The 15,824-nt window shown below is 43.5% G+C and overlaps 1 protein-coding gene across 9 annotated transcripts in view; it reads right to left on the minus strand.

Moving 5' to 3' along the window:
- The window catches only part of CADM1 (cell adhesion molecule 1), a 325,193-nt gene that overhangs the window by 44,702 nt on the left and 264,667 nt on the right, over positions 1 to 15,824 (minus strand). For all 9 annotated transcript variants that reach the window (XM_059181474.1, XM_059181468.1, XM_059181432.1 and 6 more), the window contains exons 4-5: positions 12,828 to 12,965; positions 10,638 to 10,796 (exon numbers count right to left, since the gene is read on the minus strand). In XM_059181474.1, coding sequence (XP_059037457.1) covers positions 10,638 to 10,796; positions 12,828 to 12,965 — 297 coding nt within the window. The remainder of the gene's footprint in view (positions 1 to 10,637; positions 10,797 to 12,827; positions 12,966 to 15,824) is intronic.

Consider the following 15,824-nt stretch of genomic DNA (forward strand, 5'->3'; position numbering starts at 1 on the left):
GAAGGTTACGTTACTGGGAACACCGACAGCCAAAGACCCCGGTCCCTTATATTTCACATTCAGAAAGAGCAGCACTTAACAGGGTTCCTGGTCAGGAAACCTCTGTCATTCTTACCTAGGAACCATTCTGGGCAAGGCTAATTTAAAGCCCCAAATCTGGGCTGAAATGGAACATTTGCTTCTAGGTTAATCTCTGATCCACGGAAGGACTACATTTTCCATGCTCTGCTGAGTTCTGCCCATTAATTAAGGAGAAGTAGGATGCCTGCTGGTCTATATAGAATTTTTGTTTTTTTTCCCTTTGTGTAATTTACAAGCAAACAGAGAGGGTGTATTTTTCAGCACAGTGCACTAAGGGTTTTATGTGCTCAACTTCCATTAATAATAAAGAGACTGTTGAAAATCCAAGCCAGTCTTGCCTCTCTTCAGTACCACAGACTTCTAGTTAAATTCTTTTTTATGTTACTAATAGCTGTTTCCCAGTTGCCAATTACTCACAGAAATTAGGAAGAGCAAGCTAAGGATCTGCTGTACCTGAAACTTATATTTAAAAAAAAAAAAATCCTACTACGCCATAGAAAATGCACCTCCAATTCTGGTAACGGATTTTCCCAATTTACTCCTCAGGCTCCTGGAGAGACCTCTACCATCTACTGATGGGCAGAGCTGCTACAGCTACCTTAATAGCTGGCTGAAGAGGTAAACATTAATCTTATTTGCATCATACAGAAAAATGTCCTTCTCTGACACACGCACCACTTACATGCATGTTATTTGACCGTGGGGCAGCTGAACCAACTTCACGCCCCGCCTGCGAGCCGCACAGGTGGGTCTCTGTGCCAAGATCCAGCCCCTTCCCTTCCCCTGAAAGAGGAACTCAGGTATGCTCAACAGGTAGCCCAGACAGCCTGGGATTCCACTGGCGCCTCTCGAACTCAGGGAGGTTAAATTTCCCCAGGAAGATCCTGACTTGTATGCGAGTATGTCAAAATCCTGCACAATCCAGATGGCTAACTGAATAGCCCAAAGCTCATCATTTATATTTTAATTATGTTCATAAATCAAACGTTATAACCCACCAAAGCTTTTCTGAGACAGACCCAGACTCCAAGATTTATTTTTAAGTAATGAGGTAAGGCCCAGTACATTTTCTGGGTGATCATTTTATGCCTCGGTTGGTGTTGTAAGGCACAAGGCTACGAGCCAGAGGACACTTTCTACCCAACTGCAGTAACTGCCTAGAAATGTATCGCTCAGAATGGCTTAATGTCATTAAAAAAATGGAACTGCTATATAAAAATAAGAAAAATAGTTAGGTCTGTGTACTTATGGAACATTACAGTTACAGAGATGGCATCACCAACAGCCAATCAATTAGGTCAAGGGATCTGAGGTTTTTATAATATACTGTCATTTTTAAAAACCATATAAAAGACATTTAGCAAGACTCGTAGAGCAGACAAAATTCGTTCATTAGTCAAAGTTGCACAGAGGGTTAAATGCCAGGAGGCTTTGGGTCACACCACAGGAGCAACCAATTAAAAAAATAATATTGGAAAGACATTCCAATTTGATGAGACTTTCTTTAAATGTACTTTGCTCTCTCTATAAAGGGAAAAAAATATATATATAAAAGGAAACTCTTATAGAGGTTAGAACGGCTTGCTGGCAGATTACAATTGATTTCATGCCAGTCTGACCTTGCACCACGTTCTGTGATCTTTCCAGAAGTTGAAGCTTGAGACTCTGTAGCCTGTATTCACGTTCCTATGTAAATGAAAAATCATCTCCTTCTTTCTAGATCGCAACACTAACATAGCAGGTTTATAAAATTATTTATTAAAAAAAATGAGTAAAATGGTATTTAGCGGTTTCCTTTTGCCTGGGATGTCATCCTTCCCATGTACCAGACAGGAGTAGAGCTGAGGACTAGGAAGATACTTATATCCCAGCACGAGACTTATTACCCCATGGGCTCCCAACAGCCCAAGAATTTCTAAATTCTTATTTAGAATGTGGGCATCCAATGTTCTCTGATGCACTAACTGTAACCAGGCCCAAGGTCCTGGTGCAAATTTGCTTCTGTGACTGCATTCGGGACACGGGCTCTTCATGGACAGCCCTTTCACCCAATTTCCGAATATCTGTTGGAGCGGGACTGGATGCCAGCGGAGCAAATAGTAATGGTCTCAGGGCATCTGCCAGGGAGAGGTCAAGGGCAGCAAGTGCTCACATGCATCAGAATGGCTGGGAGAAGTCTGGGTCAGTGCCTACGCATTCAGGTAGGGAAGCATCAGCTGAAGAGTCTTTGTAAATCACGGGGGATTTCTGCAGTTTGGAGAAACACAACAATGCAAAGATTAACCTGAGATCTGGGGAGTATGAGGGTTTTTTTTTGCGCTTGAGGCAGGAATCGGCACCCCCAAAACAGCTGCCTGGATTGCCAGAAGAGGCCAGCTTTGCACTGAAGGAAGACAGTGTCCGGTAGGAAGATGTGATTGGGTCTGGTTTCAAGAGCAGTCACGTGGAGCTTTCAGAGGAGTTCCACATCTTGCAAAAGGTTTGCTTTCTAATGTCATAAGACATTCATGAATAATTCTCACCGCCATTTAGTGTTTGTTTGCAAGGCAAAGGACCCCCTGCTGTTACATCTGTTGTATGAATGGGAGGACTATAACTGCGCTGGGGGAGGACTGAGCTACTGGGGGTGGGAGGAGTCAAACCAGGTGGGAGCTGTGGGACCAACAAGCACGTACCACTTCACTCCAGCAGAACGCAACTCCTGCCTGTGGCAACTTGCAAGGAGTTTTGTGGATATGGAAATTACTGTTTACCCAACAGAATCAAATTTTATTCTGCAAAGTTGCGACAGAAAGTTATGTTTCCAGTGCTTTAGAAATGGGCGGCACACTCATACAGCAATCTTCCCTATCTTCGAGAAATCTTTAAAATGTGAAAGTGAACGCAGGGAAGGAAAAGCACGAATTTCTCTATAGGAAAGTCGGCTCTGTAAGAAGGAAAGTTTTGGGTCTTTTGTATCCTGGCGCCTGGCACATGCAGTAGGCACTCAAGACTTGTTACGGAGTGAACAAATGCATGAGAAGCTGGAGAAATGCCAGGGCGTGGACTCCTACTCCAAGATCTGTTACTGACTTAAACAAACAAACAAAAAAAGCCAGAACATGAATACATCTTAAGCTTGTTAGAAGATAAACTGGGCACATTAACATTTTTGAGAGTTTATTTGAGCACCCATTGATTCAAACAGGGCAACACCACACTGAAAATCCTCCCGCCACAGGAGCTAGGGGAAAGGTTTCTATGGAGAAGACAGGGAAGCAAAGCAAGGGCCATTATTTGATTGGCTGTCGCTTAAGCAGTTGCCTTATTTGGTGAAAGTCTAGTTGGGCTGTTCCTGATTGGAGGTGGCTTCGCTTTCATTTTTTGGGGAGCCTGGGGACTTTGGTTGAGGGTTTCCTTTGCTTCCATAGGCTACCCAAGACATGGTAGTTACCCCAATCTCATGGCCTCCCTGTTGAATCACTTCACTAGTCCTTAGCACAAAATATAATCGTATTATTCTTCTGGAAGGTCAGTCCAGCTTCCAAAATTTGAGGTTCAGCCCACGTGTTCTGATTTACATGCTTCCCTTTCACTACATGTTTATTTAGCATTTCTGGTGTATCTCTAAGGTGGGATCTTTGGGGAAATCATAAAAGGATGTTGTCTGACCACTCATTTTCGATTTTCAGATTTTAACTTCACAACCATTTAACCTTCCACAGAATTGAAATGTGACCTTGAGTTAAAAACCATTAGAAGACTCGCTTTGCAGTGGAAATGCTCAATGTCCACAGCCACAGAGACACATCTTCCCCAAAGACAATAGATGGGACAGCGAGATGTGGACAGAGCATCCTTCGTAAGAGACCTCTATCTCCCGAGTGTGACTTCATAAGGTAGAGGTGGTGGCTTTCTCGTCCTTGACCTTGTCATGTCACTCAACTCTTGCTCGCGACAGACTTGCCCTGACACTGACTCTGTGTTTTGAGTATTGGTCCCTCAACCTCCTGCCCCCTATGGTGCAGCAGAAAGCTCCATGAACGAGCTCCACAGTTAGTATCAGGACCATGGCCCCGCCCCTGCCCTGTGGTCACGCAACAAATGACAGCTCAAACATTCGTTTGAATCCGGGGGTCTCCATGAGGAATATGAAATACTGAAATGACTTCCACTGAAACTCAATTCATTGCTTAAAAAAATAAAAGGAAGGGAGAGTGGGAGGAAGAGCATATTCTGTTCAAAGACGAGACGAGATCAGAGAGAAACAGGCCAAATCGGGGAGCACCAGCTACTATGCTTTGAAGAATAAGATCTGGGAACAGAACTGATGGGGAGAGGATGCATCCAGGAGCCGCGTTGGGAAACGACGTCTTATCCTCCACTCCCAAGCAGGAATGCTTTTCCCATTTCCAGGTTTTTCTCCCTCCTTCACTGCAGGGGCACTGTCGATACCAGAGAAACATTTATTTTGGCACAGACAGAGAACAGGTTTGGATCATCTCCTCAACGTTCAATTTCCCCCCAATCGAGGGAACGAAAGGAGAAATCCAGCCTTCTCCCAACCCCGGATGAACAGGAAAATGGATTGACAAAATATCTGCCTAGAGGGGCTCAATAAAACTCATTTTGAAAATGATGCCTACGTACACGATTAACCGTCAGGTGATAATCAGAGGAGGGAAGGTATTCAAACACCCATTTCTAGAGTCTTTGTTTTCGCTCTCCCTTTCAAAACCCATCTCAATGTCTCGTTCTCTCCCTCTCTCTCTTTTTTAAACAAATAGGCACACATAGAAAAAAACTCTCACAAAATGAAGACTTTTGCAAATTGTACCAAAGAAGCAAGGCTGTGACGGGAGGAAAGTGGAAGACACACAGCAACCAATGGCGAGTCCGGAGTGAGGCTTTTCCCACTTTGCACGGCGATCTGAATTTCATACTGAGGGTCACAGCTCTCCTTTGAATCCCCAGCTTACATCGCTCTGTGTTGCCACCTTGATGCTATTTAAACAGTTTTCTTTTAACGCGCAGACAGTGAACTGTTCTCCTTTAAACAGGCTTTTATTTGACAAGAGTACGTTCCTTTAGATGTACAGCTCCACTAACCACGCGACAATTGCACCACGCTCCACTATAATCAACCATGTTGTAAATTTGAGCAACGCCACGTACACAGACATGCGGGAGGGGAAAAAAGAACTGCACAGAAGGAATTTAGGGTCATCTAGCTCAGAACGTTAAAAGGCAAAACTGTTCTCCGCCGAACATCTAAGGCAGGAGAGCTTTGAACTCCAGCTTCCGTGCATAATTATTTTCTGTTTTAAACACTGAGCCGTGTGTGGCTGCCTCGGCAGCCTTGCTGAGCCTTACAATGAAAGCCAGAAAACTGAGAGCCCTACTGTATGTTCTTCATTCCCAGCAACGTTCCTATGAGAAAACCTTATTAATGAGCTTGCAAACAAGCACCCAACAGGGAAATGTCACAAACAAGAGCGGCTAATGCCCCAGAAAATCAAATAACTGAACACTTGGCTGATTGTGGTGCCTTTCATATTTATAATAAAAAAAGGGGGGGCTTTAATTCACTAATTCTGAAGGGGTCAACACCTTGCTGAACAAAACAACTCATTTATTTATGTTCAGAAATCTCCAGATGATAAATTACATTGATGTTAATCACTTCAATGCATACTACACAATTAATATCTGTACTCACCACGAACTTAAAGATTATTAAAAGTATGACAGCATACACATCTGGCTGATTTTTCACATAATTGGGCACAACAATTTCTCCTGGTACCACAAATAAGGGTCCTAACAAACAAACACTGCAAAATTCTGTGTTCAATTAATTAGGACTTAAATCCACAAGACAAAAGCAATTCCAAGTTGTAGCTCAAGTCTTGTCCTCTGTGCAAGATGGTAGCTCTGTTTTACTGTTCCTCCTTTCCCTGTCGGACTTAAAGTAAGCTGTTGAACGGTATACACAGTGCAGGTCTTTGCTATTTCTTTTTAAAAAAATATCTCCTCAAAAGGATGCAGTTTATACAGAACTCAAATCCGTTATCTGTCATGTAACTGTTCATATCCTGGTTAATAACCATTGGTTTTAGATGAGGTAGAAAAAGGTTTCCGGAAGGCTTCATGCAGCAAAATGGGCCAGGCCCAAACCAAGTGAGTAGAATGAATACCAATTCCAACAGGTTAGAGTTCCCCCAGGGTAGTCTCATTTACCCAGAAAAGAGCTGTTCTTAATCTGAGGTCCATGGATGAGGTCAGCATTTCCCGGTGATAATCTAACACTTATAAATAATACTACAAAAAAATCTTTTTAGGGGCACCTAAGTGGCGCAGTGGGTTAAAGCCTCTGCCTTCAGCTCAGGTCATGATCCCAGGGTCCTGAGATAGAGCCCCACATCGGGCTCTCTGCTCAGCAGGGAGCCTGCTTCCCTCTCTCTCTCTCTCTCTCTCTCTGCCGGCCTCTCTTCCTACTTGTGATCTCTGTCTGTCAAATAAATAAATAAAATCTTTTAAAAAAAAAATCTTTTTAGGTACCAAAGAAAAGGATATTAAAAATAATAGTTATGTACTTATTTTATGTTTATTAAACATAACACACCTAGCAAAATAAAATTCCTAATTTGGTATTTTTTCACAGGCCTTTGTTAGGGAAAAGCAATAAAGTGACTTAAAGATAAATTCTAAATGAGTTGAGTATAGACCACCTGTGGATATGGGAAAACTGGTCCTCAGATAAATGAAGTTAAGATTAACTCTGTAGGATAAGCAGACTCCTTAAACTGAAAGCAAAATGTGGTGGATCTGTGATTTTGTTCATCTTCTCCAGATCTATGGACTCCTAAAGGGGTGTTTAAGAAGGTTAAGGGTTGGGCCAAATACAAAGGGATGCTAAGGGTTTGGGCCAAATACAAAATGAGGGTCGAATACTCCTCACGGAGTATCTAAAATGGTCCCACATCCACGCGGACTGGCTGTTCAATGTCATGTATTTAAGTATCTCTTCCCATTGCCATCAAGTCGTGGTGCTGCCTGACTGCCGAGTGGGGGGCGGCTGTGAGAGGGATGGAGTTGGCCCACTGGCAGACGCCAATGACCAACAAAGCCTTAGTGCTCAAAGACCGAGTGCCTTAGGCATCGGAGGCAGGAGCCCTTTGGTTGTTGCATAGTGGCTGGTGTTCAGGAGAATAAAGCTGGCAGGCCATGATGCAGAGGGTTCTGTGTCTGGAGGAGCTACTGAAGGAATTCCTAGCTGACTCTCCCGAGCTGTCAATAGCACTCCGGGAAAGGAGGGCAGTGAATGATCAGGTGACTTTCTTTCTTTCTTTTTTTAATAAAGATTTTATTTATTTATCTGAGAGAGAGCACGATTGAGAGAACGAGTAGGAAGAGGAGCTGAGGGAGAAGCAGACTCTCTCCTGAACAAGGAGCCCAATGTGGGGCTCGATCCCTGGGATCATGACCTGAGCCGAAGGCAGACGCTTCACTGGCTGAGCCACCCAGGCACCCTATCAAGTTAAACTTTCTTGAACACTGAGTCTTATTTAAGATGCCAAAGAAGACTCTCAATTCCCACTCAGATTAATAAAATGGTTGGTAACTCTTAAACTTCTTTTATGTAGAAAGACTTTCTCTTTATATACATTCCAAAAAATTAAATATCAAGAAGAAAATGCTTGTGTGGCTCACTTCGGATAAACACACACATACACACACCAACAAAAACAAGAAACAATAGTCTCCCATAAAAATGTGCTGAGTAAGGAAGCAGCGCAGCTAGGTAGGAAGAGACAGGTAAAGGGGGCTCTGTAACCAGGCTCACAGAAAATTCCACATGCGGAGAAATACTATAAACAAGATATTAGCCAGAAAGAAGGGAATATAACAAATCTACCTTGTTTGTTCTAATTTATAGATGAGACATTTCCATAATATTTACAAATCTACCTTATTTGTCCTAATTTATAGATGAGGTATTTACCAAGTTCCCCAGTCAGTTTTCTATAAAAGATGGCCATAAAAAGCCCCCCGCGGCAACCCATCTGGTACCCCTGTCACTCTAGAGAGCACTTTCTGTTCTCGCCTTCTCTTAAGAAACTTTCACTTCCTTCCCCCTATGACCCGCAAGATTCATTCTTCGACTCTTGTAAGACAAGAACCCTCCAATGGTGCCATGTTAGAGTTCAACATGATCAATAGTTGTGTCTTTGTTTTTGGAAGGCACTGGTCACTTCCCTGTGGGTGAGGGCTAGTAGGAGACTGAGGTCAAAGGAATTCAGGTATGCAGTTTTACTCCTTGTACTTAGAAGGATAAATCTCTCTTGAACCTACAGAAGATGGAAGACAAGGCTTATAAAGATCATTATCAAGTCTTCCAAGAGGTAGGAGGTACAGTGCTTATAATATTTTGCATTTGGGAGCGAGTATAATTTCATAGGTGGGTGGGGCTATATTCTATTTGGAAGATACTTGGGACACTGGAAGAGTTTAGGGGCGGGGACTGGGTGAATGTCTACTCAGGTTTCACAAAGGAGTTAATGTATTATTAAAGCTAATGGGCCCCTACAAGGAAAGTTAATGGATATTAAGTTTGCTTAAATGAATTACATATTAACAAAGTCACAAGAAATCTACTATCTGCCAATTTAGATAATATCTGATCATTTCTGTTTTCCCATTATAGGGACATTACGCCACAATAGTTTTGGTGATATGAAAATTATAAGCATGGTGCCTATAATGAAGCTACATAATGATGGAGATGAAATGAATTAACAAGAAAAACCTGCATTATGTAATGTTAAATTGAGCCAAACTCATTGAGTAAGAAAAGGTGAGAACAGGATTGGCGTCTTGGAAGCAACTTTTCACATTTAACTTTAGCCACAAAGTAGAGAAACGATTAGAAGCCACATTTTACACCTTTCCCTGGCCCCCGTTTTGCTCAGGCAATGGTGGCCCTCAAGACACATGCTCACTTCTAGCCCCGGAACCTGCGAATATGGCCTTATTTGGAAAGAGATGTCTTTGTGGGTGTATCAAGTTCAGGATCTTGAGATAAGACCATTCTGGATTAGCTGGGTGGGCACTGACTTCAACAGCAAATGTCCTTATAGGACACATGCAGAAAAGAGAAGGCCAAGTTGAGACAAAGCAAGAGGTGAGAAAGACATGCCTCACGCCAAGGACTATCTGGGGCCCCCAGGAGCCAGAAAAGGCAAGGAAAGCTCTTCTCCCAGAGCCCTTTTGAACGAGTGTGGCCCTCCTAACACTTCAACGTTGGTGTTCAGTCCTCTAGAACTATGAGAGAATAAATTGGTTGTGTTAAGCCACGAAGTTGGTGATAATTAGTTACGGCAGTGCTAGGAAATTAATGGAGAGATGGTAATGCTTTGCCTTTATCAGACCCCAGGGGGTTGCCTTTCTAACCAAACTCTTACACCAGTCCCACTCTGCACACTCAAATGTCACTTGCCATCTTTCAGATGCTCAGTTACAGATCTCTGAAAAAAAGTGAGGTGTTGGCTACTTGGCCACAACTTTGCTGCAAGGATGGTTTTGTGCAGAAAATACTTTGGCAAGCACGAGAGTCCTCAGAGAAAACACGGAGAGCGTCTTCAGTTCATTGGGCACAGTGAGGACACCACCTCACTCCCCACGATCTAGCTGTTATTGATGAAGCCATTGAAATTGTGGCACCGATCCCAAAGAGTTCCACTTTTAAACTCATTGTTATACTTTAAGTTAAAAATGGAAGAGAACATGCAATTTAAAGCAAAATGCTGATGGAGAATGGGAAGAAAAGACCCTCTATATATTAAAAAAAAGAAAAAAAAATCAGCACTTCTGCTGGGGCTAAGAAAGTGGGAGGGACCACCCTCGATTGTGAAGTTGACAAAGAAATGATTATCGTCAACACTCACAAAGTGCAATTAATTGAGTCATGTGATAGAACAGATTGGAATCGTTTTAAAATTTTACATTTGGGTTAAATGTAGTATTTTGAAAATCCTCACTGGCACTCTATAGTATGGCAGTGTTTCAATAAAATAATCCTTTGATTATTTTACTACTGAGACAACAAGATAGAAACTCTATCATATGTATTCAATAAATGGCTTCTCAAGTGTTTTTCACCAACTGCTACTCTGTGCCCTCAGGATAAAATATTCAGGTACTGCTATGATTGGAACAAAGGCCTGTGTCGTTCCCTCCCCAAATTCCTGTGCTGGAATCCCACTGGGGTGATATGAAGAGGTGGGGCCTTTGGGAGGTGCTCAGGTCCTGGGGGCGGAGCCCTCACGAATGGGATTAGTGCCCTCCTGAAAGCTGCTCTAGAGATCTCTAGCCCCTTCCGCCAGGAGAGGATGCAGGGACAAGGCAGTGACTCTGAACCAGGAAGAGGGAGGGTTTTCTCTAGAACACAGCCGTGCTGGTGCGCCTTGTTCTCGGACGTCCTAGCCTCCAGAATGGAGTCATAAATGACTGTTGCCCATAAGCTACTTGGTGCTGCTTTGTTAGAGCAGCCTGAACGGACGAGGACAGGTACTCACACTGTACTTCAAGGTACCGCTGGGTCTGCAAGTTTCCGGTAACAGCTGGATGCTCCACCTGACAGATCACGGGGACCCCGTCGTCCTCCTTGTGCACCTTCAGCATCAGCTGACTGGTCACCGTGTACATGTCTGACCACTCCTCCACCTCCGATTTGCCTGGGGGACACGGAATATGCCGAGACATCAGAGCTGAGTGAGTTCCTATCGCTCTCTTTCTACAGGCTCCTCTCCCCGCCCCAACATTGCTATTGTACCCGAGACGATGGAAGTCACTCGGGATAAGGGTATGCTGTGGGTAGACAGCAGATAAAATGAGAATTTTCTAATTCTCAACCTTGCAGGAGAGTATGTAAGATGTATTTCTACCCCACATAATAGATACTATTTTTATTTAAATATATTACATATGTTGTCTTCTATCTTGAAACCTCCCACTAAAAGGCAGCTGAAAGTTGAACCACGTTGCCATCTGACTGCTTAAGGCATTTTGGAGGAGGAAAAAGAGAAGTGCTTTGCACCCCTAACCGCCATCTGAACTTGAAACGTCTAGTAGGCTGTCATGTGGTTTAAAAATTCCAGGACATCATCCAAATCCCTGAAGTAATTCAATCAGGAACAGAGATATAAACAAGCCCCAATGCCCACCTCCCTCAGCAACAATTACCAGGGAAAGTAACTAACTGGATTTACATAATTGAAATTGTAATTGAAATGTTTAAACTCTGAGACTTTTGGAAGACCACAAAACAACAGCAGCAACAACAACAAAACCGCACTGGCAGTGGGTAGAGCAAAGTAAGATAGAGGCTTCGGGCCAGATGGGAGACACGTCCAAGAACACCCAGAAAAGGAGGGAGGAGGCTTCCGGACGGGATGAATAGGCCAAGGCGGCCCCTTTCCTGAACTCAGCGCTCCCTGGGACATGGCGCACCATTAACTTTCTTTTAATGTTTTGTACTTATCGGTACGCATTTAATGGCTCAATTCACTTAGAAAAGCAGAGGGGAAATGAGAAACTCCTTCCTTCCAAAACCATACCTAGGAAATAGGAGATTAAACAGAGCAAGCTTTTTGAAACTGAAGCTGTTATATATAGATTTATCTGTTTCTAGATATAGATTTTTATATCCCCTTTCTAAAAGGCCTTATTCTTTTCTTCCTGGCACTCCTGATTTATTCAAGAAGCACACACCAAGCACTTACCTTGGCCCAGATACAGCTGCACGCTTTACAAACATTCACTCATTTCATCTGCCCAAGAATCGCATACACTCTGTAATAGTAATATCCCCATTTTAGCAGAAATTGCTAAGCACAGCTGGCACTTCTGTCAGATGACCAGAGCTGTATGAGCCATGGGTACTACTTCCAAAGCAGCCTTGGAAAGGAAGGGGTAGGAGGGCTGACCCGCCCTCCTCCTCAGGATGGCCGACACAGAAGGCTCAGCCTGGGTCCAGGCTGCGGCCGAGGTGCTGCCGAAGGGGGCAGATATTAGAAGGTCCAGGAATCCAATGAGGGGCAGCCTCGGCCCAGGGAGAGAGGGTGGGGAACAGCATTAAAGGAGCAGCCTGAGCCATAATCACAAATGGCGAACTTTGCCAAAGAGCAGGCTGTTGAAACGTGCACATGAGCTACAGATTCCACGAGAAGGGGCGTGTCTGCAGATCCACAGCGAGGGTACAATCCTTCTCACACTTAACGCACCTGCCCCTACAGGAAAGCAGAGTCAGTGAGCTGATGGTGCAGGGATCCGTGTTAGAAGGAGGCAGAATTCACCGTGTTTTTTAAATGTCTAACATGAGAATCTGGGGAGCTAACCTATCGTAGGTCAGAGGGTGAATGAGAACTGAGGGACAACATGGACACCTGGAGTTCAGGGGAACACCCCAATAGTGGCTCTTCCTTGTCTAAAGAGTTCTAGTTCTTTCTGAGCGCCGGAGTCAAAATCTAGCAGCACCTTTCTCCACAAACCCTCAAACCACAGGGGGAGGATATGCATTAGAGTCAATAAGACGCCTTTAGGCTGTGGCTTCAGATGCATTTAGTAATTGATTAGGGGCCCTGTTTATGTGGATATTTTTGTTTTAGGGACATGTTTGGCATTCATCTTTCATCTCCCACAAGGTGTGGCCCTGCCGGAGTCAGGGGCCCGCCCAATACTTCTGGAAAGGGCAGTCTGCCCCTCACCTTTTAGCTCCTTGTTCCCTTTGAACCACCTGATGGTTGTGGCTGGTTTGCTGGCCATGGCAGTGCAGTTGACTTCAATCTCCTCGCCTTCCACCGCTGTGTCTTTCTGGATATCGATCATCAGGTTGCGTGGAGGGACTACAAATGAAACACAGAATTCATTTCTGCACATAGCCCTCTTTTCATTAGAAATTCGCACCACCGCTACCAAAAAGAGGAGACAACCAGTGGACATTCCTGATGGGATTTTAAAACGAACTGCTACCAGAGGGGAAAAAAGAAGTACAAAGACATCATTAAGAGTGTGAATTATGTCAAAGTGGTTAATTGAGAATTTCTCTCCTAAAATTATCTTATAAAATGTCCAGTCTCCCACTCCTGAGTCATCAGTGACCAAGTTATAACAACAGTGGTATTAGTTACCATCAGTTATTAGAAAACTGACCAGAACATAGATCGAAAAGTAAGACAAGTACACGCTAGTGAATTTATCATCCTCATTGGGAAGGATCTGGAAGGACTCTCTGTCCTTGAACTCAACCCTTGGATTTCAATCTTCATATGAAAGATCTTGAAGAGAATCACCAAAGATCGAAAACTTAAGAGTCCCTTAAAAGAATCGCTCACCATAAGCACAAACGGAAAACTCGTGCTTTAGAACGAGTTCTGTTCCATTGAAATTATCCATAAAGAACTGGGATACAATCATGACCACCGACAGACGGCGTTGTAATAAAATCCACTGGATGGGAAGATGTGGTAAGGTAGGATGTGCCAGTTAATTTGCATTAATTTTCCCATGTTCTGAAATCTAATGCTCCAGATTTTAGAAAGCAAAGGTGAAAGAGACTATTAAGTGCCTGCAAGTCCATTTTATATGTCAGAAATAAAACCACTCTTCTTTAAGCATATTAAGCATATGGAATAAGATGGAATAAAATATTCAGGGGCTAAAGTGCGGAATATCAGATGCAGAGAAGGTAGGGTGATGGGGATGGTGAGAAAGCATGTTATCTTTTATGAAACCGAGCTGACAGGGAGACTTCACATCAGGTGCAACCTTACCACAAGACAGAGCTTCTTGAAATAAAAATCAGTAGGAATACGGAATTTGGCAGAGTGAATCTCAGACTATGTGCTCTGACCACCATGAATAAGCAAAGACAGTTCTGAGAGTTATGATTAATAAGTTTCTCAACTCAGAAGAGAAACAAGAAATTAAATATGTATAAACATGCCATCCTGATGATCAAGTTGAATAATATATCTCTGATACCGCTTCAATAAATTATGGGATTAAACCACGTATTTGGGATTTCCAACTGTTCGAGTCCAATGTAAAATTCTGTGCACAGGGAGACTTTTACATTGACTTGAAGCACTTGAAAACTCCTACAGAGAACGATGGAAAAGAAAAAGGAAAAATGGCATGTTGCTTATGTTTCCCAGCAAGACAGTGTGTGTGGGGTGTGTGTGTGTGTGTGTGTGTGTGGAGGGGTGACTATTAGAGCAAAAGCAAGCCCCTTCTTTGTTCCCCACGGAAAAGGAAAAGAACACATTTGCTCAAGTGGATGTGTTGCCAAAGTGATATGGCCCAAATGAGTAGTTAAACATGGCAAAGAACTACCCTCGCTTACATTTAAAAAAAATACATAAGCATAAAGAGAGATAGTCTAACATCCAATTTGGAGCTGCACATCTGCCAGTGTTTTAAGAGACACAGAAAGGTAGTGACAAAAGTAAATGGGGTGACTTTAGCTAGCTATTTCCTGAACGTAGATATTCTTTCCAGATGATAATCGGGATGGTTATAGATTTTCATCACGTACGCCTAGAGAGTTGATAGGGAATCCACACAGAGACTGGATGTTTTGGACCAACAAATACTACCAAATTCTGAGTGCGGTATCGCAGGAATATAGAAACAAAATGCTATTGTTAGAGCGAATGTCGGAGGAAAAGATTGCCCAAGCCTGAAGAAAATAAGATCCCGGTGAGCTAGGAGGAAGAAGTAAGAGGCAAGAGGATGAAATCACCAAAGAGTAAAAGACATAGGAACGCCACCCCCCACAGCCCCTCACATGGAGGAATCAAAGTCAGACAATAGTATTTCTATCAAGGTTCAGACAGAAGTAAAAGGAGAGTGATGGAAATCATTCTTGATGTTGGCATTTGCCATGACGCCCAACGAGAAATGGGATTGAGTACAGTGACTGAGAAGTGATATGCAATTTAAGGAAATTCAAACTGAGTAGGTTTCACTCAGAGAAAGTGATCCTCTTTGGATAGGACAAAGAGGGCAATGGAGTCCGGCGGATTCCAGTCTGCTTGTGTAACTTTGAAGAAAAACCTTGCCGGTAGCTCTGTGGTAACCTGGGAATCTCGGCAGGAAGAGATCCCGGAGTCATTAAAGGTTCCTGAACGCTCCACTGTCAAGTCTCAATGGCACCCAGCCTCCCAACACGGGCTTTGCCAGGCATTCATTTCCTGTGTGTTCCTGGGGCTCTTTCCTTCATTCTCTCCTTTGCCGAGCTGGGCCTGAAGACTGCTTAGTCCTCGTCACAGGCTCCCCTAAACACCACTAGCTGCTCCTCTTCGGTGGTCTTTCTGTCTGTAAGATGGAGGCGATCGTGGATGGGACAGCACGTTCTTTCTGTATTAGCAATCACGACTGCCAGTTCAAAGGAAGGAGATGGGAAAGTGCACGTACAATTAAGCCAAGAGGAACGCCTACCAGTGCCTCTTAGATGTTGTTTGGAGGCTCAGAGCCTGACCAGCAGCAAAGAGACCCTCTCTGTTTTGGATTACCTATTGGTTGGCATCGCCCATGCTGCTTCTTCCTCTTCTACAATAGACATGCCATCAAGTCCCCTGACCCTTCAGGGGGACACCTATACCCATACTAGGTCCTTGGGTCATCTTCACGAAGAGCTAACTGATATCATCTAACTTCACTTTGCTAAAGTGAACATGGGGACAACTTGCCACATCTTGGAA

Source organism: Mustela lutreola, chromosome 1 (genome assembly GCF_030435805.1).
Source record: "Mustela lutreola isolate mMusLut2 chromosome 1, mMusLut2.pri, whole genome shotgun sequence".
In the NCBI taxonomy this organism is placed as follows: domain Eukaryota; kingdom Metazoa; phylum Chordata; class Mammalia; order Carnivora; family Mustelidae; genus Mustela; species Mustela lutreola.